We start from the raw sequence: 22,239 nt of genomic DNA on the forward strand, positions 1-22,239 counted from the left end.
TCGCGGAGCCCCGGGAAAGTTGCGGCGGGGCGGGGAGCGCGGCCGTGCCGTGAAGCCTGCGCCGAGCCCCCGGCCCGGCTCCGGTCCTGCCGGTGCCGCTCCGGGTGCCGGTGGCGCTGGGACAAGGTCTCGGCGCTCCCTGCCCGGGGCCCGGAAAGTTAGCAGGAGGCATTCCGCAGGCTCGCCTCAGCCGGCAGCGAGAAAACACGCCGGGGGTGTTAAAAACGGCGGCTCGGTGGAATGGTTTTAATTTCCATCTCTGGTATCTGATTTCCAGAGCACTGTAAATTATGCCCCGTTCTCACCTCCTCCTTTTCCCCCACTCCCCCGAAAAAAAAAATAATAATAAAAAAAAAATCTTGAAATGTCTCTCCGAAAAAAAAAAAAATATATAAAGTTGATTAAATCCAAAGGCAGCAAGAAGCTTTCTGTCTTTAATTGCTGAGGTGCAATGCTGATAACATGTAGTTATCATCGGAAAAGTTGACCAAGACAGGTTAAATAATTTAATAAGGAACTGCTTGTAATTATGTTATTTACAAGGTATGACAGAGGTTTGAGGAAGAAACAGAAGCTGATCTCAGGGAAATGGACGGGTTTGGGTGACCCCTGGAGCATGGAGTTTGAATTATGGAGATGGGGGGCTGAGAGGTGAATATGGACTAGAGGAGAACAAGCTGACTTTTCACCTCAGCACATTTAACTTTTAAATCCAAATAAACGTCTCGCGTCACTAGATCACCGCATTATAAAAGAAAAGGACTAATCACGGCCAGCTCCCGAGCGCCTGGCACGAGGACTGCCCTTCGCTCACCGAGGGAAAACATCGCCAACAAAAAAAAGTTACAGGGGGAAAAAAGTGCGCCGAAAAATAAATCCCAGCAACTCGAAGGGGCTTTCCCCTTCCTCTACCCCTCGCTAAATTAATTAGACCGCACGCCTGTTCTCGTGACGTTGTATTAATGCTACACACGCTGCTTTACGATGCAAACGCTGCCCGCAGCCCCGGCACGGAGCATCCCCGGCCCGACCGCCCCGCGCAGGTGGCCGCGCTCCCGGGGCGCTCCCGGCCGAGGGGACAAGGCGCAGGGGGAGCCCGAGCAACGAGCAGAGAGGAAACTTTCTCACCTGTTTGGTCATGGAGTCGATGAGGCGAACGTAGAGGTCCTGCTCTGTCCGGACTCCTGCAGGCAAGCAGAGACCCCCGTTAGCCGCTCGCCACCCCGGAGCCACCCCGAGAGCGCCGGGCCGGCCACCCCGCTGCCACCCGCGGGGCGCAGCCGACCAGTAAAAAAATAAAAACAATTTTTAAAAATTAAAAAAAAATAATAAAAAAGGAGAAAGGGGAGGGGGCCGGGGCCGAGCCTGCCCACGGGGCCCCACGCGTGGGCCGGGGCGCGGAGCCCGCCGTGCCCCGGCGCGGTAATTACCGCTAATTCGCCCCAAGTCCCCGCAAAGTGCCGTTCTGCCGGAGCGCCGATCGATCCCCTTTTTTACTTTCCACTCGAAGGCCGGCCGGTTAATCATGTGAAGTACCATCGACTTATCGATCGGCCCCGGTTTGTTTTCCTGCCGTGCGCCCCGCGGTTCCCTCGCCCACCGTGCGCGTCCCGGGGAAGGCCCCGGAGCAGCGAGCCCCGCTTTCCCGGGGGCACACGGCCGTGCGGAGGGGGGGGGGAAGGCCGACTTACCGTTGCTATACAATAACTGAAGTTTATAATGAATCCCATTGTTAGTTTTTTCATTGTTTGGCTCCTGCAAGCAACGATAAATAATTACATTTAGCACGAAAAAGCAGCGCTCGCCTTCTCCTGCCCAGCATCCCGCTCGGCCCTGCAGCGGCTCAGCACCGCGCTGGGCAGCCCCGAGCCCGCAGCCCCTTTGCGGGGCGCTGCTGATGTCCCGAGCCCCGCACCTCCAGCCTCATCCCCGCCCGCCCAGCGGCCCGGCCCGGTCCCCGCACGCCCCCCGGGTCCGGGGCCGGTGCCGGCGGCCGGGCGGTGGCCGAGCTAACGGGGCCCGCACGTGGTGCCCCCGGAGTCCCGTCCGAGCCGGCCGGGTTTAACTCGAAGCGAAAATCATCTCCGGGCAATTACAGCGCGAGTAAGGGGGGAGGGGGGGGGGGACAGAAAAGGAAGAGAGACGGACTTACTTTCTCTTTCTCCACAAAGTCCACAAAAGCTGTTCTCTCAATCTCCACTGGCTGCCCCTGCCTGTCGTACAGAGCTAAGACGAAGTGGAAAAAATTGGATTTTCTGAGATTGGAAGGCGGCTGTTTCTCGAAATGCGCCCGAGCCAGCCCCACGCCGCTGCGGGAGAAAACAAGACAAGGCGCGGGTGAGAGCGGCCGGGCGGCGGGGAAGGGGCGCGGGGAAGGGGCGGCCGCGGGGCTGCGGAGCGGGGGCGAGGGCGGCTGCGGAGCAGCGCCGGGGCCGGGCCGGGCCGGGCCGGGCCGTGCCGTGCCGGGGGAGCGGGGGGGGACGTACCTCTGGGCGGCCGTGTTAGCATCCACTACCCCGGCGGTATGCATCCACGAGCGGACCGGGTTCATCCCGCTGCCCAGCGGCTCTTCTTTCATGGTCGTCCCGCCTCTTGGTATATTTTCCTGAATCCCAAACATTAAAACAGATTGGGGCGAGACCAGCTCCGAGCCAAAAGGGGTTCAAGCTGAGGGAAATGTCAGATGCGGGGCGGGTTGGTTGCCGCTGGATTTTCTCGCTCGCTCGCTCGCTCGCTCTCCCTCTCCTTGGCGACTGGAATACAAGAGATGACTTTACTCCCTGTGAGCGGCAGGAGAAAAGCCCAGTTCGAGTCTCGCTTCCTTCTTCAGGCTGTCCTGTATTGGCACGACATAAACAATTTACTGAGTACTTCTGTGCAGCGAGTTGGATGGCGTTCCAGCTTGGTGGGTGAAAAAAAAAAAAAAAAGGGAAAAAAGAAAAAAAAAAAGAAAAAAGGAAAAAAAAAAAAGAAAGAAAAAGTGTAACTACGGCCGGCGACACTGCGAGGCTTTTTTTTTTTTTTTTTTTTTTTCTTTCGAAAGAATAAATATTTGTGTTGTTGTTTGCAGGCGCGCTCAGCGCGGTGTCATCCTAGTAGAAACGGCGTCAAAAAAAAAAAAAGGCTTCGGGACACTGCTGAATCGACCACTTCTGGCGAGGCTTCTCCCGCTCCAAAAGACAAATAAACGCAAAAAAACGACCGCCGCGGAGGTGTTCCCGGGCACGGGAGAGCGGGGCGCGGGCCCGTGGCGTCTCGCGGAATGGACGGCGGCGCGGAGCCCGGCCCTCCCTCCCCCAGGAGCGCCCTTCCCGGGAGCCGGGCCCCGCCGCGGGAGCCGCGCTGTCAGCGTGACGCGGGGGGCGGGGCCAGCGCCATATATGGACCGGCACGGCACGGCACGGCTCGGCTCGGCACGGCTCGGCACGGCGCGGCCCCAACGGGGGGGGAGCGGGGCGCGCGCGCGGCCGCCCGTCCGTCCGTCCATCCATCCATCCATCCATCCATCTATCCGTCCATCTATCCATCCCCGGTTCCCCCCCCGGAGCACGGCTCTCGGCAGGGCTCGGCACGGCTCGGCACCGGGGGGCGCCGCCGGACCCCGCCGGGGGGCGCCCAGGCACCTGCGGCGGGAGGGGCCGCCCCCCGACGGCCCCTGCCCTGCCCCGGCCCGGCCCGTCGGGGGGCAGCGGGACGGGGCCGCGGGGTGGCGGCGGACAAAGGGGGCGCGGGGTCGGGGCGCGGAGCGGCCCCCGGGGGTCGCCCGCAGCTGGACAGCCGCCCAGAGAGGGGGGGGGGGGGACACGCGTGCACGGGGGGGACACGCGTGCACAGCTGGGCACACGCGCACAGCCACGCGCACAGCTGGGCACACGCACACAGATGTGCACGCACAGATGCGCGCACGCACACAGATGCACGCAGATGCACACGCAGAGTTGCACGGAAATGCGAAGGTGCACACACAGAGGTGTGCACACACGTGCACACACAGTAGCACACACACGTACACACACACACACACACATATATATATACGCACATATATACACACACAAATGCACGCACACACACACACACACGCGTCCACGCCGCGGCCGGCCATGCCCCAAGCCTCCCCTCTGGCTCCTGCCCACGGCCCCGTGTGCACGGACACGCGTGTGTGTGTGTATGTGTGTATATATGAGTGTGTATGTGTGTATATAAGTGTGTATATGCCCGGCGGCCGCAGCCCAGCACCGCCCTGGGTGGCGAGCTTTTTCCACCCGGTCCGGGTCAGGACTTCCCTTTTTTTTTTTTTTTTTTTTACCCCCTTTTTTTTTTTTTCTTTTTATTTGGAATTGCCAGGGTCCGTACGTTAATATTTTAATTAATCGGTGAAAATCGAAGTCCGATTTGTGTTATCAGGAGACCCCCGATCCTTTCTCCAAGGGGCGAGAAAAAAAGATGTGTTAGAAAGCAATCTATTTTGCTGGTGTTGGGGGTTAATGACTATTGCCAAAGATAAGTGAATTATCAAAGCTGTTGCTCTACCCGATCTCAAAATCCATTACATTGCTGGCCGTCTAATTAAATACGTAAGTATAATAAAATCATATTTTATGACTATTTGAGGGTAATGAGATTAGTCTTTAGAAGCGATCGCCACATATTAAAGATGCCACTGTCTATAGAATGTTAATAACCTTAAATCAAAGTGTATGGAAACTATTCATGAGAAATTAAAAGAAAATTCCCGGATTCATAATCAGCCCGGAGCTTTGGAGTTGCAGGCGAGCAGATTACCCAGGACGCGACAGGGGCACGGCGGAGGGACGGAGCCAAGCGAAGTTCGCACCGGGAGCGGTGCCGGGGCGCTTCCAGCCCCGCCGCTCGGGGGCTGCGCCCGGGGGCCGCGGCCGCCGCTGCCCCGCTGCGGGGAACGAGCGCTCCCAAAAAACGAGGCGAAAGCGGCCGGCCCCGCTCTGGCTGTGACACATTTCCTAAAACGCACCGAACAAAGCCGAAGTTGTTCCTTCCCCGCGCTAACGAAAGCGTAATGCCTAAAATCATTTACAGTAGCTTTAATTCAGATTACACGCGCCGAGGCGATTTAAATCTGATTACCAAATTAGGAGGTTTTAAAACAAATCCTTTTAAATCTGATACTGTTGACTAAAGAGGGAAAAAAAAAAAAGTTCCATAAGCCCATCACATAAGGTAACGATCCTGCCCCAGAAAGAAAGGGAGTTTTAAACCTTTTTGACAACAAATGCAGCTGCCCCACTATTTTGGACGATATTAAGCGAAAATGAATGCAAATCTGTGTTCAGAAGCCATCTGGCCAGAAATAGGGGAATCAGCTGCTCTTCACAACAGGCTCTGAGGCTGAATCTATTTCAGCTCATTTTCTAGATCATCTGGTCCTGCACCCAAAGCGTGGAAAATACGGTCTTTATCATTCACCAACTTTATCTTTTTTTTTTTTTTCCTTTTTTTTGTGTGTGTGTGTGTGTCACTCCACGGCTGGCTGCGAGCTCCGCGCAGGAGGAAGAAGAAACTCGCTCGGGATGGCTCCGTGCTCGCCCCGCACCGTCTCCAGGCGGGCATTGTTGGGAGCAGCCTCCCCAACCCGCACCGGCTCAAGTTCTCCCCTGCCCGGCGAGGCACGGGGGGAGGCCGCCGAGGGGAGGCCGCCGAGGGGAGGCCGGGCCCCGCCGCTGCCTCCCGCAGCCCCAGCGGCGGCGGGGCCCGGCCCGGGGCCGCCCCTCCGACCCGGGACCTCCCCGGCAGTTTTGCGGCAAGGCGAAGCGGAGCGGAGGCCGGGGAGGCTGGGGAGGGGAGGCCGGGGGGCCGGGGGAGGCCGGCCTCGCCCCGAGCACCTTGCGCGGAGCAGGCGGCGGGCAGCGGGGCCCCGGTCGCGGCCCGGCGCCGGGCGGGCAGGGGGTGTGAGCGGCTGCCGGGGGCGGCCCGAGCCCTCCCGGCTCCGCGGCCCTCCTCCTCCTCCTCCTCCTCCTCCTCCTCTCCTCCTCCTCCTCCTCTCCTCCTCCTCCTCCTCCTCCTCCTCCGGCGCGCCGCGCCAAGTCTCCCTTTTGTGTGAATTTACGGGGTGAGGCTTCAGTGATCCCCCCGCAAATTTGCATTTAAATAGCGACATCAAGCGATTCGCGTGCCACACACCAGTGGGCTCCCAGATGTCACGGCGGAGCCGGTCAGATGGCCGCAGCCCAGCTGTCCCCCGGCGCAGCCCCGCCGAGAGCCGCCGCTCCCCGGCCTCCGCGCCCCGGGCGCCCCGGCGCTGCCGGGCACCGCCTGCCGCGGCCCGGGAGGGGAGGGAGGGAGAGCCCCGCACGGCCGCGATAAATCACGCCTCGCATCCCTGCCTCCTCCCGCACCGCACGGCATAATAACACATAATCACACACTGTACATGGATCGCGCAGATTAAAATTGATAGCCTCATTTCCACAGCTGTTATAGGATTCTCCTAAACTTTATTATTATTATTTTTTTTTTTTTTCCCTCCTCGGGACAATCCTCTCGGGACTATTATCTTAATCATTTCACATTTTTCCCCCTGAAAGAAAACGCCGCGTTTCGATGGTTTAAATCACGCAACTTGGAGCCCGGCCTTCCCTGGCAGGGCGCTGCCGCCCGGCCCGCGGGGGCTCCCCGCACCTCTCCGCACCTCCCCGCACCGCTCCGCACCCCTGGGCAGGGCCGGGCCGGGCCGGGCCGCTCTCGGTGCGGCGGGCCGGGGGCGGCCCCGAGGGCCGGGGGGGCCCTGCCGGCCCGCTGCGCACTTGCGGCGCGCGTATTTCAGTTTTATTGTTCGAAGGCGCCTTCATCATTAACGTGCTCGGTTCCAGGAGGTGTAATTTATGCCCGATTTAAGCGAAACAAATCTCCGCTAACTCTTGTTTCCTGCGCTTCAGAGCAGTGATAAATTCGCGTTTTTCGGGTATATTCGGCAGAGCGGCGGATGCCCAGGTAACTCGGCTCCGCCGCCGGACGGGCACCTCCCGGCCTCGATGCGAGGGGCGAGGCGCAGGCACCGCGGGGGCGCAGCACCAGGGGCTCCCCGGTCCCCGCTGCGCGCTCCCTGCGCGGCCTCGCTCTGCCCGGTGCCCTGGGCACGCCGGGACCTCCCTCCCCGACGGGTCCCCAGCGCCCTCCGAGGGCAAAGCTTCGGGGCGGAGGCAGGGGGGAAGGAGGCTGGGAGGCCCCGCGCAGCGGCCCGCACCCGCGCAGCCTCCCCGCCGGGCTGGGACCTCTCTCCGCCCGGCCTCCCCCGCCGGCCTCCCGCTGCGAGTTCCCCGGCGTGGGACGGTTTCGGTCCTGCCCCGGGTGGGCGCCACGCAGCCCCCCGGGTCCCCCCCAGCGGGACCGGGCCGGGCTCCGGGCTGCGCGCCCCGGGGAGGCCGTCGGGTGGGCCTCCGCTCTCGAGGCCGGGATGCGCAGCCTCCCGAGGGGAGGCCGGGTACCCCGCTCCGCACCCCGCGCAGCCCCCGGCGGGGCGCATCGGTCCCCCCGTCCCAGCCCCGAGGCCGCAGGGGGCTGGCGCGCAGGAGCCGCGCAGGAGCCGCGCAGGAGCCGCGCAGGCCTCGGGGCAGCCCCGCAGCCCCTCGGCTCCTCTCTTGCGCCCTTCCCGCAGCCCTGCGCGCCCCGGGGCCGGGCTGCGCGGGGAGGGGGCGCAGCGCAGGGCCCCCGTCGGGCCGCGGTGCGTTACCCAGCCCGGTCCCGCGCGGCTCCGGGCGCGTTTTCCCCCTCCGCGCCCCCGCCGTTGTTAAACCGGGAATTTGTCCCTCAACCAAAACCGCTCCAACTTCGGCCGTGCCCGCCCGCGGCCAGGCCCCCCCGGCCGGCCCCGCTCCGGGCGCAGCGCGGAGTGCGGAGCGGGTGCGGAGCGGGGCCGCGGGGAGCTGCGGCCGGCCGGGTCCTGCCGCGCCGCCGGCACAATCCGAAGTGAGTCCGACTGAACAAACAAGGATCGATCAGATAATTTCAGATATTATAATTGGCTTTAATTAAACACACTTCGTTCTAATTAACTCTGAAATTTTAGCATGCTTTGGGACGTTGGTGTCTGATTTGATATTGTCAGTCCAGATGTCCTAATAAAATTCAATCCTCCACTCAAGACTTCAATATTCACTAAGAACAAAATGCAAATTAAATGTAAAACCTAAAGTATCGCCAAAGGTATAATCAAGAAAGGTGTCTCAAAACTTCTCACTTTTTATTACGCAGTAGTTAGAAAATGCAGATTACATCCTAACAAGACCTCTACTGAATAATATAAACCTTAACTCTTTCCTGCTCGGGGCTTGCTCTCCCCGACGCTCTGCCCTGCGGGGATTCGGGAGCTCCGGATGCCACCGCACGGCGCGGCCCGGGGCCGGGATTGGGGTCGGGGCCGGGGTCGGGGCCGGGGCTGGGGTCGGGGCTCCGGCCCCGCAGGACGCGCCCCGGTCCCGGGAGGCGACGGGAGCCCCGCGGCCGGGCCATGCTGCGGGGCGGCCGCCGGCCGGGCCAAACTTTGGGGGGCTCTGCGGGCAGCCGGCAACACCCACCCGGCACCCACGGGGCCGCCGCACGGCCGGGGACAAGCGGGGACACCGGGCACCGGCACCGCGCACCGGGGAAACGTCCCCGCCGCATGCCCCGCCGCCGGCCGTCTCCCCGCGGGCGGCTGCGGGCCGGTGAAGCTCTCCTCGCCCCGAGGGCCGCTCCGCAGCCGCGGCCGGTCCCAGCTCCTCGGGGAGCTCCGCGCCCCCGCTGCTCCTCCTCGCCTCCGGAGCCGGGCGCCCCGCTGGCCGCAGCCGCGCTCGGTGCGCGGAGCCGGGCGAGCGGCGCTGGGAAAGGAAGCGATTCCCACATTAAACGTTTGTATGTTTTCCATGCTAATGGAGTCACTTAAAGCTGTTGCTAATTTAACTTTTTAAAAAGGCCACAGCGCGGTGATTTGCATTTTCTTTAGGATATTGAAATGAAGGGAAAACTGCTGGGCGGTGAGGCTGCCCAGAGCATAGCTGGGGGCCATGCAGAAATAAAAACAGAGAAAGAAAAGAAGAAAGAAAGAAACTGCCTTCTCTCCTAGACTATTAATAAGCAATTTGTCCCGCTGAAATTTACATGGCAAAGACAAACGTGCCGGGCGCCCGGCTGCTGCCCGGCCCCGCCGCCTCGGCCCGGCCGGGTCCCCGCGGGGCCGATGCGGCTCCAGCATCTCCCCCCCGGCCCCCGCAGCGCCCCGCAGCCCCGCAACCCCTCCCGCAACCCTCCCGCACCCCGCGGCCGCCGAGCTCCGCGCCCCGGGGCCGGGTGCCGGCGGCGTCCCCGAGCGCTGCGCGCCGCACCGCGCCCTGCTGCGGGCGAACAACAAGTGCCGAGCTCGCCGCCTCTCCCTCTCGCCGGCTTCCCCCTCTCGGCGCAGAGGAGGCGGCCGTGGCTCTAGCGTGGGGACGGTGTGCCATCTACAGGACGCTCCCCGCCCGCCGGCCCCGGCTCTCGGCGCTCCCCGGCCGGCTGCTGCGCCAACTTTTCGGCAGCGCCTTCAAACTTCGCCGCTAATCAAGGGCGCGGCGCCGCCCGCAATTTTTAGACGTTCGATTAAACGCCGGGAAACGCAAAGATAACGCGGTTTGATTTGTTAGTCCAACGCCGCGATTTGAGAGTTGATGTCCCCAAAGACCAGGCTAGCTTTTTCCCTTTATTTATTTTTATTAAAACATCAATCTACTCCGGAGCTGGGTGAACTCGGTTTCACCTAGAGAACATAAAATTCTCCATCGCGAGGAAATAAGCACCTTTCATAAATCAGCGGCGCTCCTGACAGACCGATCAATTTTGGGTTGTTAATCCGAAAGGAGGAGTTTTAATTGCTTCCTGCGTTTTAGCGCGGGCACCTCGGCGGGGCGGCTCCGGCAGCGCCCGGCTTCTCCGCTTTTGTGCTCGGCGGGGGAAAAAGCCCCGGAGGCTCGGGCGCGCCGCCGAGACCCCGCGCAGAGCCGCGCAGAGCCGCGCAACCTGCGCGCAAGCGGCCGCGGCGCAGCCGGGAGCGAGCGGCGCCGCGGCCGGGCCGGAGGCGCGCAGGGGCGCGCAGGGGCGCGCAGCCGGCCGCGGGGGCGCGCAGCCCGTGCCAGGTAAGCGGGCGCCCCGCCGCCCCCGCCGCTCCCCCCCCGTCCCCCCGCGCAGGGGCGCGCAGCCAGGGAGGCCTCGGGAGCGGGACCCGCGGACGGGCGCTTACCTTTGGCGGCTAATTGGGCCGGGGAGAGCTTTGCCCCGCGCGGAGGGCAGTGTTTATTGAGGAGGGGACCGGCGGAGGAGTGTGTGTGTGCTGGGCGCGCTTTAATACACGACTTACCCGCCGCAGCCTCGCCGAGGCTCTGTGGGGCACGGCGCTGCGCGGAGCGCAGCAGTGCGCAAGCGCCCCCCCTGCGCTGCGCGGGCGGGAGGCGGGCGGGGGGCGCGGGGCGCCCGCGGGGGCGGACACGGCGGAGCGGGCAAGGCACGGACCCGGCCCGGCCCGTTTTGGCCTGTCCCGGCCCGTCCCGTCTTGTCCCAGCCCGGCCCGCCCCGTCCATTCCCGTCCCGTCCCCTCCAGTCCCATCCCGTCCCCTTCCGTCCCGTCCCGTCTGGTCCTGTCCCCTCCTGTCCCGTCCCGTCCCGTTTGTCCCATCCCATCCCCTCCTGTCCCGTCCCGTCCCGTCCCGTCCCGTCCCGTCCCGTCCCGTCGGGGCCACCCCCGGAGCTGCAGCAGGGCAGGGCGAGCTGAGCCGGCCCCGGGGCGAGTCGCATCGGAGGGCAGCAGCCTCCCGGCGGGCGCTGGCCCCCGGTGGCATTTGCCGTGGGAATTCAGCGCTCTCGGCTTGCGGCGGCACCGGGGAGAAACTGCCGGAGACGCCGGTGAAATCTTTGAGAAGTATTTGAGTGGATGTGATTTGCCCACCCCGGCTGGAACGGATGCTTACAACTCGCATTCCTTTGTCACACGGAATGCCATGTTAGCAGGCGCGGGGCTTCAAGCAACTTCGCGGTGCCATTAATCTTTGATTTTGAAATCCATGTGGTCCTACAGGCAATGCACCGTATAGAGAATATTACTGGCTAGAGCAAATTTTATTCTGTTTATTTCTGCTCTTCCTGCCCTCCCTCGTCCAGCCTGGTACACGAACTCGTGCAGCATTGGTTCGTCTTCCAGGAGGGGAGAGCTCCTGCTTTAGCCAGCTCTCTGCTACCACGGATACTTTCGAGCGATCCAGCGTTTTTGGGAGTGATGTGCAGTAACACGATGTGAAGGTATTTGGAAAAAAAAAGGAGCAGTTTCCAAGTCAGGCAGACTCCTGTATTGAAGGGCAGTTTGGGAATGGAGCTGCATGTCTTAAAAATGCACCTATCCATGCTGACCTCGGGTGTACATTCAAGTAGCACTCACTTTTAGGGTTGTGCTGCCAGCAGCTCTCTCCTGCTTTGGTTGTAGTTTGCCACGCTGTGCAGCACACCAACCCACACGGGAGCTCAGCAGCTGCCTCAGCAGCTGGCCAGATGTGCTGTGGGGTGGCAGAAGTGGGGCGCAGACCCAGGAAAACCAACACAACCCGGGTCCTGCTCCCCAGTGCCCCCATGGGACCCCACTGCCATTGCATTTAGGGGAGGCTGGTGCTCAGCGGGCTGCTTTCAGGCTGGAGTGTGGCTGAGGGGGCTCGGCTGCTGCTGGCCCTGGGACGTCCTGGCATGGCTGCTGCTGGACCTGGACATTTGCTGCTTTGCAGCACACTGATTGCCTGGTTGGTACAATTTTGGGCACTCCTTTGAGGGAAGGTGGTTAAGTTTATACAGAGCTGCCTGGAAAACTGAAAAACACACAGATTTTAAAAAGCCTTCCTGAGGGGAAAGGTAAAAAGGGCTCCTGTGGTCACTGGGAAATCAGCGGGGAGGAAGCGTGGAGGGAGGCACAGTGTGAGGTGGCTGCTGTGGGCCTGGGTGGCTTCACCCACACCAGCACCTCGCCGTGAACCCAGAAACCTGCTGCTGAAAGCCTCCGGTGGGTTTGCTTGCATTGCCCAGTCACTACTTGTTGTGTAGCAGCGGAGGCAGTCTCACCCAGATAAATGGGTATTCACCAAATATTCCTGAAGCAGCTTCTTGGCGTGTCCTCAAGCTGCCCCCAAGGCCACCAGGCTTTCTGCAGCAGCACTGCAGGGCTGCCACGCGCTCTCCCAAAAACTCACCTTCAAACCAAGGCACACAGCACTGCCTCCGTTATGGCCCACAGAAGAGCTGTGCAGCGCATAAGGCTTGAAAATTAATTGTGCCACTCTCCTTCTGCTGCGAGGAGCATTACCAACCCACTTTTTAAAATTTAAAAAGATCATATATTTTTCACACGCTCATTGTGCTCTGCAGAAAAAGAAAGCTTGATTATGCTCCAGCCTTTTAAATCAACAGCCTGAATACAAACTAGTGGGTGACTGAGCAGCGTCAGGTATTTTAAACACCAAAATCACGTTCCCTTTGGTGCTCTGGACCAAATAGATGTGGCGTGGCCGCGCTGCAGTCAGAGGGCTGCTTGCAGGTAGCGGCGTGCCTTTCATTCTGACACCGTGTGTAGTCCTGGCATCTCTCACTCCCGGATTAAATTACAGTGCTCTGGGACTGCTGTCTAACGGCAGCTACTTAAGTTATTAGAGTAGAACTGTGACAACATCTTGGTGCTCCTTATCTCTTTATTCTTAGCTCACTTTTTAGTGCACTGCACTCTCTATCAGCAGTTTTCATTCCTCCTTCTTTAATCTTACCTCCAGCCTTCAGTGTGCTCGAATGGCTCCTTTCAGCGCTGAGGCAGTGAAACTCCCGACTCCAGCTCTGCGGGGATGCTACAGAAGTGAGCGGTGACGTTTCCCCATGGTATAAGCATGTTACCTTTGCAGTTTCACTCTTCCATCAGCCTGGGGCATCTTGTCTGCTCCCAAATCAGGGTATTCCTCATGGCAGCACGCGTTTGCAGCTCCTTTTCAAGTGGACATGCTGCAACCACGTCTCAACGCGTACAAAACACACCGTTAAACACTTGCAGCTCACAAAATGTGCCTCGTACGTGGGAGGCTGAACCCGGGCACCAAAGTTCCTGTGTGTCGTGTCGGCGACAAGGTTTTGGGGGAAATCTCCATGGTGAGGACTGTGTGGTCACGATCCACGTGCACCCGCACACTGGAGTGAGTGCTGTGCTGCTGTGCCCTGCAACAGGACTCGAACGTGCATGGCACACCTCTAAGTGACCTTATGGAAACCCATTTCTGATGCTCAGGCAGCCCTCTGTACAGGACCTGGTTGTTACCGAAGCCGTTTCACTAAAGGGGGATTACTTCCAGCTCACGCATGATTTTTGACCACCTTGTATAAAGATCCTCTGTTTTCAGTAATTAGAAGATCATTTTCCTTCTGTGCCGGAATCTCTTCCAGTTATTTTTTTTTTTTTTTCTCATGCAGAAGGGGAAGCAAGGAAAGTGCGGTGATAGAAAAGGTCACGCTCCCCAAACCATAAAAAAGTAATGTCATCTCCTCCAGCGCTGGAGGTTAAATACTTGAGTGGGAAGTGTCAGGGATGTACGAGGACACTGACTGAAGCAGTGCCCCTCCTGCCAGCAGCCGGCTGCCTTCACCGCCTGCAGTCCCCCGGCTCGGGGCCTCCTGCAGCCGGGGTCGCGGGGTGGGAGGTCGCCTATCAGGTGGCCGTGAGTTCAAGCGAAAATGTGAAAATGTGGCAGCGGCGCTCGCCAGGGAGCCCGCGGACCAAAATCACAAAAACTTCGGCAGCCGCCACGGCCTGCCAGGCGAGCAGGAGCACAGCCGGCTCGCTGAGCACCAGGAGTTAAAGCACAAAGCAGCAGAGACGGGCAAGGAGTGCCTCCAGGCCTGGCTGGGGGTGCAAAAGTGCTACGGCCTGCCGATGGAGGCAGGTGGGATGAGGGGGGAAACGTGAACATTATAAAAAAATTAACAACTGCGATGAGAATGTCGAATATAAATATCGCTAGCGGAGAACTCTGCCAGCAGGCTCAGCTGGAAATTGTCTTAGACACCGCAGTACAAAGATGCTTTCTTTTTAAAAGGAAAACAACCTAATCAAGGCATGCTTGCATGGCGGAGTAAGTTGGAGTTACCGTCTTCAATTACGTGTACTTAATGCATTCTTCTGTTAGAAAAGGACAAGATAAATATAAATGGACAATAATAAATATAACATCGTCCAAACATGTACTTTAGTTGGGTAGGTCAGTTCACACATGATGCAAAGGAAGAAGAAGGCCCAAGACTAAAAATACCGTGGGCATTGCCGAGCGGCCTGCACAGCCTGGCTGGCAGCCTGGTTTCCAGCGGGAGCTGCCCTGAGAGCTGCTCCTCCTCTCCTCACAGCAGGGGAGAAGCTGGAGAAGGCTTTTGAGGCCCTTGGGCTATCGAGTTTGTACCCTGCGTGTGCCCACCACAAAGCAATGCCCGCCCTGGCTGGCCAGAGGCCTTGCGGTCGAGGTCCCAGCACAGGAGAAGCACTGGATGCGTGTTGCCACCTCATTTCAGGTGGTGTGGTTTTGCTGCATGAATTATAAACCTGGCTGGTCCTCCTGTTTGGGCAGTTTTATGGAAAATGAGCTTCAGCTGAACAAAAACAGCAAATAAAGTGGAAGGTGAGGTAAAGAAGGTTGCAGGTCTTCACTTCTTCTAAGGCAAAATGGCTGGCTCCAGGTGTCAGCACCTCACAGACCTGCCCGGATACATTTTGAACCCTCTAAATAATAGGGTTTTGTGTGTTTTACTGTGTCCCCTTTGCTTTGGGTGGAATTTTATCCACATTCTGTTTATCTCTATTAAATTACCAGCAAAAGCTGTGTTTTGCTGATTGAATTTACTTTATAATCAGATGCTCAGTTTTTATAAGACACAAATGTTTAACTGTCCTTTTATTAATTGAGATCATAGAAGAGATACTTAGGAGCTTATTTATTATTTATTGCATTTATTTTACTGTAATAGTGAAATTTAGACATGAAATAGGATACATGCTTTCTAAAATAATCCCCTATGCCCTGCTCTAGTGAATCAACACTGAACTGAAGCTGGCCACCACGACATCACAGATCCTAGAAAGCAAGGATTTGGGGGATAAATAAATAAATTGGATAATTCACCTTGAATATTAGCAATGCCTGAAGGTCTTTGCTGCCTGCAGTTACCCACTCCAGCACTCTATTAAAAAATAACACTGAAAATATGCTTTGTTAGTTATTTTATTTTATTTTATTTTATTTTATTTTATTTTATTTTATTTTATTTTATTTTATTTTATTTTATTTTATTTTATTTTATTTTATTTTATTTTATTTTTTAAGCAATATTTTTATCTCCTAATTTTGCTCTGCTTTCACTCTTTTATAGGACTCTCAGACAGTCTACAGATGGCAGTTGACACCTGTAAACCTCACCTGACACTGTTCAGCAACATAAAACACCGCAACGCGATTTATCTGGTACTCTTAATGCATATAAAAAAGGGGAAGCATTGGTTAGAGTGGATTACTAACTCTCCTGTTCCATCATAATGAGGGTGATGTAGGGGATGTAGGACTTCCCACTGCCTGCACAGCTCCCTCCGTGTAACATGGCACGGGGGCAGAGCGCGTCCACGGGGCAGCCTCAGCATCCTTCCCTGGAAGGCACCGCCAGGCCCTTACGTGCCTCCGTGCTGCTTTTTAATTTTATTTAACTCAATAGATTCAAATTAGTGAAAGAATAATAGAAATGGGACAGGAAAAGTCTTGTTTTATTACTTTGAGAGCCCTCGCCAGCGCCAGGTTCAGGCGAGGCGCTTCAATGCTTCCCCTGAGAGCCCGCTCCGAGCACACACTTCTCAGTTAGGTTAATTTTTCTTTTTTTTTTTCTCCTTTTTTTTTTTTTTTTTTTTTTTTTTAAATCTTAAAACTTTCTTTGCCAAGCTCGGGCACTCAAAGGAAAGGAATAAAAACCAGGACTTGGAAGGACTGTCCTGGGGTGTTTCTCCTTGAATCCCTGTAGTCTCAAAGTGGCCTAAACGCCCAGGAAGGCCCGTTAATTATATATTTATTTCATTTGAAGGCTGAGAGGCTCTTGTAATCAGACAGTCGCAGCATCTGTAAATCTAAGTACTAAATCTTGTGCTAATCCTGCTATTCACAATTATGTCAAGTTTGATCATCTGAAAAAAGCCGCCTCCTTGCTTCGTATTTATCATCTTTCAGACAGTAGCAGACAGTGATCTTTTACTCCCTCATGCAACATTTCAGCAAGCGTTATATATTTCAGAGACATTTTCGTGTATGTATATGCTACGAATTGTATGCAATATCCCAGAATGGTTCCACCAGTAGCGTACAGGGAAACATTACGGTATTAACCACCTCTCACCTCGCCCATTACGGTGTTTCTTTCCTGAACACACTGCAGTATAAGAAGCATCTGATTTCCTGTTTAAGTGCCATATAATCACTTGTTACACATAACAGCACACTACCTGCTAACGCTTACATTCTGGGAGCCGTGCAAGTGCTTCAGCGATCCGGTGTGAGTCACTGAAGGCATTGGGCCCGATCCCTGGGATAATACTGGCTATGGGGCTTCCTGAATTCCTGCCTGGATGTGGACACAACTTATAATATTAGTTAAAATAATAATAATAATAATAAAAGGTCTAATAGAGAATACACAACAACTCCTGGCAAACATTTTCTGGTGCCTAATCACTCCTACTGTTGCATTTTGCTCCTTATTTTCTGTACAAATGCATCAAACTTCCCCTTCTGGGTCCTGGGCCTCGCGGTCCAGGCTGCCCTGTGTGGTGGATCCGCAGCTCAGTGAGCCCAGATCTGTGCACAAAGCAGGGAAAAGCTCCCAGGCCTCAAGCAGACCAGTCGCCGATGTGTGGAGCCAAATCTGGGGCTTTGGCCTCTGGCTGTGTCCACAGCTCTTCTGCACAGCATCTCCTGCTCCTCGACAGCCCTGCCTGCAGCCTGCTGGGTTAGCTCGGCCCGGCGAGGTCCCAGCCTGTACGGAGCAATGAAGCAGTCTGAAAATTTAAGTTACTGCATCTGGTGGCTCGAGTGGTTCCACATGTTTTCACAATTCTCTCCGGGACCACAACGCAGCGCAGGGCACAGCCTGGGGGAACAGCTCCATGCCTTGGAGCATCACTGCAGTGACGTGTCCTGGGCACGCAGCACCCCTGGAGCTCCCCCAGCACTCAGGCTGGGTCCGAGCAGGGTTTGGGGTTTTCTCACTTCCCTGTGGCACAGAGCAGGGTTGGCCTGGGCCATGCGAGCTGCCAGGCCCCTCGCTGCCTTCACCAGGAGGAGCGGCCTTGGCTCGGGTGTGAGCAGCAGGCCCGGGGAGGGTTTGTCTTGGAGTTGGCCTCTGCCTTGGGACAGGAGGGTGTGTGGGGGGTTTTGTTCTATTCTGCATCCACAGCTGCGGGTTGGTATCTGATCCTTACAGCTGGAACGTCACAGGGATGTAATCTGAGGGCAGAAACGTCATGGTGATAACGCCAAAGTCAAGAAACACGACTTCTGTGCGATGTGAGGAAACCAAGCTGCCCGTCGTGGGTCTCCTCTGGCCGTGTGTGGAAGCCCCGATGCCCCCAGCCCCTTGGGCAGCAGCTTGGGGCGCTGCTGGAGCCCCCCCAGCTCTGGCAGCACACTGCTCCTGCAGGTCCCCGGCTGCAATGATTCCCCTGCATGACAGGGGAATGGACTCAGAACTAGCAATACTGCAATAAAGTAAATCCATAAGCCAAGACAAGAAGAGTTAATATATAAATCAACCGTATTGACTTAGAAGAAGTGTTATAAATGCCACTGAATTCCAAATAAGGTCTCAAAATCAGACACATGTAAAATATTGGGATAAGCGGCCTGCAGAAGGAAGCCCTGTAGTGAAGTATTGAGAAAAATCCCAAGAAGTGTTGGTGTGTGCCTTCTTGGTGTGTGCCTTCAGGCCATTGCTGATGCGGAGTGGGACGGGTCCCTCCCTATCTGCACCCTCGGGTGCTGGAGTATCAATTGCCTAGAGCTGCTTGGTGCTGTGTTTGTCCCACCAAGAGCCAGATGCTCTGATTATCCCTCATCTGAACTGCTATTTAAAAGTTCCTGATGTGTTTCAAAACAGCATTTTTTTTTTATGGTGGGAGCCATACTGCATGGGACACGACTGAAGGTGGGGCATGACTGATTTGTGCAGGATGCAGGACTTACCCTACTCCTTTCTTTCTTTATTTTCCAAGAAAATATTGCTTACTTTTCTTGGAGGCTGGAAGTAGGCACTGGTACACATTTGTGCTTCTGACGTCTTTACTACCTTAGAAACACGTTGACGGCAATAGTCCTAAACAGACTTGGCTGGTGCTTAAAATGATCTGAATACTGTTGTAGAGAAACTATCTGCACTTTATTAGATGCTCTGCTTTATTTCGTTCTGAAAAACAGCTTTGACTCAAATGGATCTTCCTGATCTGGGTGGCTTGGTGCACTAATTGTAATCCTGTAGCCATAACTCTTTAAAATATCTCTACAGATGTACTAATAGATCCTGTTAGGGTAGTTAAAGTATAAAAACATTTGTCTTTAAAATATCATTCTGTCTCTTACTAAAGGAAAATGAACTTGCGTGATCTTATCAGGCTTTGCAGGCCTGCCATCTACTGGTTATTTTTTGTAAGGTGGTTCACGGGGCCTTATCTCTAAAACTCTTCAGAGAAATGCTGTGAACTCCTTTGTGGGTCAGCAGTGGTGCTGGGGCTGCTGCAGTGGTAGCACCCACACTGCCTGTGGGGCTTGCAGCAGCACGCTTGTGCCCTACTTCTGTCCTTCCTGAGCTCCGAGCAGCCAAAATGCTGCATGGGCATCGCACGTGAGAGGGTCACAACTGTGGTAGCTGGCCAGGAGAAATGCCACACCGCAGCCAGCTTCTCCCCTCTGGCTGGCAGCGCAGGCAGCAGTTGTTCCCCTGGCTATTTCTGTGCCCCAGCGGCTCACTGAGCGCTCCTTCAGATCTCCCGAGCACGTTCGCCTTTCATTCACCACCAGCCCACCTACCAAATGCTGCAGCGACAGATAATAGCCAAACATAGCAGGCTGGAAACAAAGTTGTGAAGGTTATGCTTCCAACTTGCTGCTGGTAGCTGGCTGATGTGTAGAGTAGCAGGCCCTTTCCTCTTCTGCCTTTTTACCATTTTTTCCAGTGCTTTGAGAATGTCTGCCTTCCCCACACTGTTCCACAGGTGCAATTGCACTTGGACTTGCTGGATGTTTCACAAGAGCAAAGATCCATCTAGGCAGCAGGGTGGCTGTACCCTGTTTTAATTTTATTTATTTTTTACCCCTGAGGGTTTAAGGTATTGTTTAATTGTCCTGTGCCCTGCCGTGAGCATCTGTGAGCAGTGCCCAGGTGCGCTGCTTGCTGCTGGGGAGGCTCCTGCAAGCCCCTGATGCTCATCACCTGTTTCTGCTTGGTCTCAAGTGAGGACCCCTGGTGCTGCAGGGAGGAGCCAGCCCAGTGCGTCTGAGGCCTTGCTAAAAGAGGAAGCAATAATTCTTTATTTAGAGGAGATTACAGCTTACTGCTGTAAATTACTGTATCTCTTTATTTGATCACGGCGCTAACGGCCCTGAAGGCTTAATGGCAGGGGGAGCCGTGTGCTGCACCATGAGAAATGCTGCCAGCAGCAGGGCTGAGCAGGGCCCTGGCTGTGTGGTGGCCTTGTCCCATGCTTGTGAATGTCATCTGGGTGCTTCAAAACAAGCTCCAGGAGCAGGTAAGGAGCAGAGCTACACCTCTGTGCAGCACCAGGGATGGTCTGGGCCTGCAGCTGCCCCTTCACTGTGGGTCCTGCGATCAGACTCTGCTTCCTTCTCCTGTTCTGAGGGCTACCTGTTACTGTGTGCTTTGTTTTTCTGTGCTGCTCAAATAATAAGTTGTTAAGTAATAGCTGCGTTAAGGGCAAGCATTTTAGTAGTCCTTTCTTCCAGCTGCAGGTGTTGGTTAAACTTCTGGACCTGGAGGATGTTGCTGGTTCCTGTGCCTTTTCCAAGGTCTTAGCTTGTGGGATAACTTGTGTCAAAGTTGTGGCGTGCTTAAAAATGAGCAGGGTCTTGGTACCTCCTCCCTGGCCCCTGTGGCTTTGCCCAGTGCTCCCCTGGGAGCTGTGGCTCCTGGAGCACTCCCATTGCCCAGCACTTACGGAGCAGCTGTCTGCTGAGAGCAACCCTGGTCCCCCCAAATCAATGCTATTGACTTAACAACTGGTGTGTTAGTCCTGATGAATAACAGCTTTCAACTTTCCCGCTGATGGATGGGATGGGAAAAGCTTTTAGTGGCTACCAGCCACGCGAATTCCTGCCTGGGCCCAGCTCTTGTTTTATTGCGGCAGTTATGTGCCCAAAACCGAGTCAGCTGCTGAGCTGTGAATGTGTGTGGCAGAGCAGGCTCAAACTGTTTAAGAAGATCAAGCCCTTGTTTGTTATGGATTAGCAGTGACATCTTGCCAAGCACAGGCTGCAGTTTCCTGGGCCCTGCGGGTGAGGATGCTCGCTCAGGAGGGCAGTGGTGCCACCAGGCCTGGCCTCGTGCTTGGCATGGGGTGCTGCCTGCTGCAAGTCACAAAATGAGCAACCCGAAGGTGTCCTGGGCCCTGCAAGGGGCTGTCAGCCTCTGCTGGAGCTGTGCCCTGTCTTGGGGCAAGCTTACGAGGGGGATCCCCATCGCTGCTCCTGCTCATTGCTGCTGGCAGAGGGGGCCTGAGCTGTGCCATACTGCCTGGAGAGGACCTGCAGAAGGTGGGCAACGAGGAATCCAGCGATGGGCTTGGTTGGCTGGGCTTTTTCTGGGAGGTCTTCTCATGATTGTGCCCCTGCTCTCGCTGCCTGTTCCAAGCACGGTGTGCTCAGCCCATCCCGGGGCCGCTGCAGCGTGGCGATGCTGCGCTGCGTGCCCCTGTGAGCGTTTGTCAATATTAGTCACATAGCCCAGGTTTTTAATTGATCGTGCTGCCTGCTTGTACGTGATGGTTTTTTTTCAGGGTTTTACCATAATAATGACTTCTAATGAAGCTGATTATGTCTCCCATAAGGAACATTAATAGATGAATGCATTGTTCTTAAGGTACATCTATTTATCGAATGAATTGTAATGAGCGCAGCACGGAGCTCCGTGGAGCACGGTGCTACACACGCCACGTACCTGGGACACCTCTGTCTCCTCGCTGTGGGGCTGGGGGAGCTCGGATGATGGGGAGTGAGTCGTGGTGACTGCAGGGGTTAGGGCAGAAAGCAAGCAGTGCGCTGGTACACGGCACCACGGGGTTAGTTTGGCTGCGCCCAGTGTTGGAGATACTTCTTTCAAACAACACATTGAGTGTCACTACTGCAAGGTGCAAACCGAGACACCAAACGAGGCATAGGCAGCACAAAGGCAGCAGTGGTTATTGCTACAGGTGAGAAGGGGCAGGTACAGCACTCCTCTCCGCTCTTCTCTCCCCGTGCGTATTACCAGGTAACTTTTCTTTCAGCTCTAAGAGCATGTAATCTTCTGCACAATGGCCTGTGCATGTTCAGACTCTAAATCCTTATGAAGTTGGACTAATTTTCCTGCTTCAATGTAGTGAGTATTAACAAAGTATTCTATCTAAATAGTGCTGTGAAATGCAAATTACTGCTTCCATAGTAGTTTGCTTATTACAAACTCATTAAAATGCGTAACCCAAAAACTCTACTCTCATTACGGAGCTCTGTGCTATATCGCTTCATACTATAAAGCAGCTGCGTGTTGGCTCTTTGATATTGGAAACCCTATTGTCATTAACCTCATTATGACAATACTTCTTTATACTGTTTGAAATGCGTGCCTTTCAAGCAGGATGCCGTGTAGATGATGATATTTTTGTTTTGCATAGTACAAAGTGAGGGGGGAAGGGGGCAGCAGGAGATGAGGGGACTTGGATTATTTATTAGCATCCCCAGGAACGATGGTGGCTCTCTAAGTTTAGCCACCAGGAGATGTTTGTGCCTTTGACAGGGATTTCTCTTTCCAGCTGGAAAGCGTGGCTCATGGCCGTTTTATCCTTAAAGCCTCCCATTGCTGTGGATGAGTATTTGGCTCCTGTAGGAGACCCGAGGGGGTCGCAGGGATAGCTGGGGAGTTTCTGGGGATGTTTGCCCAAATGGATCATCCTCCCCT

At 55.9% G+C, this 22,239-nt stretch overlaps 1 protein-coding gene across 5 annotated transcripts in view; it reads right to left on the reverse strand.

Moving 5' to 3' along the window:
* Positions 1-2,620, reverse strand: part of EBF3 (EBF transcription factor 3) — a gene marked incomplete at both ends in the record, with an annotated part of 115,600 nt that extends 112,980 nt beyond the window's left edge. For all 5 annotated transcript variants that reach the window (XM_084290351.1, XM_084290350.1, XM_084290349.1 and 2 more), the window contains 4 exons: positions 1,129-1,184; positions 1,692-1,755; positions 2,153-2,309; positions 2,487-2,620. In XM_084290351.1, the coding sequence (XP_084146477.1) occupies positions 1,129-1,184; positions 1,692-1,755; positions 2,153-2,309; positions 2,487-2,620 (411 nt within the window). The remainder of the gene's footprint in view (positions 1-1,128; positions 1,185-1,691; positions 1,756-2,152; positions 2,310-2,486) is intronic.
* Positions 2,621-22,239: the final 19,619 nt, after the last annotated feature.

Source organism: Netta rufina (assembly GCF_964035555.1).
Source record: "Netta rufina genome assembly, chromosome: 7".
NCBI classification, from domain to species: Eukaryota; Metazoa; Chordata; class Aves; order Anseriformes; family Anatidae; genus Netta; species Netta rufina.